The sequence below is a fragment of the Nicotiana tabacum genome, chromosome 22 (genome assembly GCF_000715075.1).
Source record: "Nicotiana tabacum cultivar K326 chromosome 22, ASM71507v2, whole genome shotgun sequence".
NCBI classification, from domain to species: Eukaryota; Viridiplantae; Streptophyta; class Magnoliopsida; order Solanales; family Solanaceae; genus Nicotiana; species Nicotiana tabacum.
This window is the reverse complement of record NC_134101.1, coordinates 153,710,215-153,714,165: the sequence shown is the minus strand read 5'-3', so window position 1 is coordinate 153,714,165 and position 3,951 is coordinate 153,710,215. Positions and strand designations below refer to the sequence as shown.

General features: G+C 34.1%; 1 protein-coding gene across 1 annotated transcript; it reads right to left on the bottom strand.

The window, feature by feature from the left end:
- Positions 1–2,255: 2,255 nt before the first annotated feature.
- LOC107825139 (uncharacterized) lies at positions 2,256–3,443 on the bottom strand. The gene is made up of 2 exons (XM_016651968.1): positions 2,593–3,443; positions 2,256–2,469 (listed from the first exon to the last, which is right to left on the bottom strand). The coding sequence occupies exons 1-2, from the start codon at positions 3,441–3,443 to the stop codon at positions 2,256–2,258; spliced, it is 1,065 nt and encodes a 354-aa protein (XP_016507454.1).
- Between the last annotated feature and the right edge of the window lie 508 nt (positions 3,444–3,951).

Here is a 3,951-nt window from a genome sequence, read left to right as displayed (position 1 = left end):
TTTGGGATTGAAACTCATGTGGTGAGATAAGGTGGTCTTGATACGTGTGGGTAGTATGGAACTACTAGAAGTCATGCAATGTGATAAGGTGGGCTAAAACGCGGATGTTATTTTGGGAAATGATTTTTAAAACTAAATGCAAGGCTCCCGTGGTGATATAAGGAAAGATTGTAAATTATTCTTGTGATTTGAGACTACGAGGCGATACCTCGGTAGTGACTCTTGTTGGTATTTCACTATTGTTGCACTTGTCTTTGGTTGTTTGTTTTCTTAGAATATTATTTCTTGTCTTCTTTGTGTTGCACTATTTGATTTAGTTCCGTGTAGCTGATATTGATATGCTATCTGTAGTTTTAATTTTGTTACTATCATTACTACACTGCCCTACACTTGTATAGTCTTCTTATTTATTCCAGCAGAGCCTTGACCTAACCTCTTCACTACTCTACCAAGGTTAGGTTTGGCACTTACTAGGTGTCTTTGTGGTGTACTCATGCTACGCTTCTACACATCTTTTTGTGCAGATCCAAGTACCTCCTATCAGCCCAGGCATTAGCGAGAGTTTAGCTACGGAGACTTCAAGGTATAGCTACCGGCATCCACAGGCCTCAGAGTCCCCTTTACCTTGAGTATTCTCTTTTCTTTATCCTTTTATAGATATTGATGTATAGGATTATGCAGTACTTCTATTTAGATCTTGTGACTTGTATACGTTGGGTCTTGGGAGTTGTATATGCTGAGTTGCAGATTTCATATTATATAGTTGCTGAGTTTTGAAATTTATTTATTATTTCAGTTATTTCTTTGTGAATGTTAGACTTACCTAGTCTTAGAGACTAGGTGCCATCACGACATCTTACGGAGAAAATTGGGTCATGACACTTATCGAGATCTCATTATTTTCAGGTACTTGCCTCCTTATTATGACCATCTTGAACATTTGCTCCTCTCCTTCTTCAAGGAATTTTATCTTTGGAACTAACTAGTCTATTACGCATCATGCGTGCCATAAACTCTATCCATCATGAATGTTATTCTATTTGGAGTATTAGCAGCTGAAATATGACATTTAGCTAGGTCAGTAAATGCGCCTGACAATATTTTGCAAATAAATTATCACTTGAACTTCAATTTCACATTTTCTTGTATGAGGATCTAGATGTATTCATAATAATTCATTTCACGTATCACGTTTTAGCTGTCCATTTTCTCCCCTACTGTTGGGATCACCAACACATTTCCCAACCTTCTTTAGGAACCATCTTTGTGCATTGTGGTGGTATAATTAAATCATATAGCACATCCATATTTATAGATGTAAATTATTTGGTTCCTGGCCCTGGACCAATTGTGATGGGGAGAATTTATTATAACTTTGCTAGATGCGTACAAGTGCTACTATATATTAAATAATACATCTCATACCAGATATCTATTTGGGAGTTTTGTTCTCATAACCAATGGTTTAGCTATAATTGGAGGCATACAATTTCTGGTAAACCAACTTGGATTTAAACCAGAATTACCAAGATAAATTATCATAATTTATATTCTGGAACTATGCTCTAATAATTTGAGCAATCAACCTTGCAAAATCCAAATTGCAAGTTGATAACAAACGCACATGTCACCATATAATAGATACATCTATTAAAATCATATAATAGTAAATGGTTCACATGGCAGGTGACTGGGGATATATATATCATCTTTTATACGTTCCAAAAATCAGGGAATACAATCCCAACCCCATCTGGTATAGTAATCAAATTATCATGAGAATAAGTTATGCAGGAGAATTCTCGAAGAATCTCCTAATTCTTCAATATATGCCAATGTGAATTCTCAATCATTTTTCGCATCATAATTGAACCGCGATAGCCAACTGGTCATGCTAACTGATGTTTCTTTTAGTAAACATCTAATTTAATATGGCATGTGATTATATCATTATGCTTATACATCTGTAGTACAAATAGAAGAAAAGTCGGGTAACCTTTTATATTTATCCGGTATTGATACCCAATTTTACCCTCATATTTTGTCAAATGGTATATATAATTTCAAAATAACATTTTGCATTATTTGTTTTGGTCGAAAGAAAAACTTTATTTAAATCTTTTTGTGCAATTTACATCATCTGTTCTTGTGGACTATAGAACAGATCGCATAAGTATAACCAAATAAAAACAACTATACAACTAGTATTGTTTAGCAAAATCCTAACACTATATAGACTTTTTCTGTCATATGTGTCATGGATTACATGTAGGATAACTATTGAACGGCTGTAGAATAGGTAACCATTTGGGTTTCTTCTGTCCAGCAACATGCACTTGAAGAGCAATTTCCTTTGCTCTGTCTTTGGCCTCTTTACTCTGCTGTTGAAATCTTCTTTCATTTCGCTCCATCCAGATGTTGTAGACTACTGCTGCAAATATCACTCCTAGCAGTACCTTTCTTAGATTCCTGTTATTTACATTGTCAATTAGCCATTGCACTTTTGTTTCCCAGTTACCAGTTGTCCTTTGATATTCTAGTCATCTTAACATTCCTTTCCATAGACACTGTGAGTATGAACATTCGAAGTACAAGTGGTCATGTGTCTCTTCTATATCTCTTCCACACAATGTACATGACTGATCTACTTGAACTCCCCATTTGACTAATCTGTCAACTGTAGCTAGTCTTCTATGCATTGCCATCCATAAAATGTACTTTTGTTTTGGTAGCATTCCAGTTACCATAACTATTATTTTCCAGTGGACTTTGGGATACTGTGGAGTAGTATGAAGGTAAGTCTTCCTAATACTGAACTTCCCATTCTGAGTGCAGGTTTGAATTTTTGTAATATCATTTACCCACCACTCTTTTGCTACAAACATCTTCCTTACTAGCCATTTAGCTTGCTTAAGGGTCTCCATAGTAGCAATGTCTTTCTTCTTTATGTAGTGGCAGTGAATCCACTTGATCCATAGCTTGTCTTTCTTAGATATTATAGCCCAAAGAAGCTTATTCAAGGCAGCTTTATTCCATCTCTCATAATTGACTATGTTCAAACCTCCAGCAGTTTGTGGTTTACACAAAGTCTCCCATGCTATAGGAGCCCTATGAGTAGTATCATGACTACCAGTCCACAGGTAATTCCTGCATATACCATTTACCAGTTTAATAACCTTTTTTGGAATAAGAAATACTTGAGCCTCGTAAGTCTGCATTTCAAACAATACACTCTTGATGAGTTGTAATCTTCCAGCATAGGATAAAAACATGGATGTCCAGCTTCTGATTCTGTCCACTATCCTCTCCACTAATGGCATACATTGTGATATAGTAATTTTCCTTGTGGACAAAGATACTCCCAAATATTTGAATGGAAAGCTGCCTTCTGCTAGGTGAAGAGCTTCCAACATTTGTTTTGAATTCCCTGGGAGCACTTGCATTATTACTTAGTCTACAAGAGTCATATGAGCATTTTCTATATTTTTTTATAATTTTTAAAGCTTTAAAATTAATTTTCTCGCATTTAAATTACTTGAATATTTATTAGTTACCCATTTAAATTATTTTGTGATAACTTAATCATCCAGATTTATTATTTTCATCCATATATATGTTTCAGAATATTTTACTTTATTCGTATTTTTAAGTTATTTTACACAATTTTGCAATAGTAGCCTATATGATGTGCGTAATTATATTTTATTACATTATTTGTGCTCAAAATAGTATTTTATATTTTAAATGTTAAACTATTATTTTAAAAAAATTTACTACATAAATAATATTTTATCATTTGTTAATTACTTTTCATAAATTATTTTTGATAAAATTTTGTGCATTTAAATTGTGGCCCAGTTTTAATATGAATTTCAGGGCAAAAGCAGGCCCAAAAACATTTGGCCCGTTTCCTTTTGCCTTTAGCAACCTAGACCAAACGACCCTTTAGCT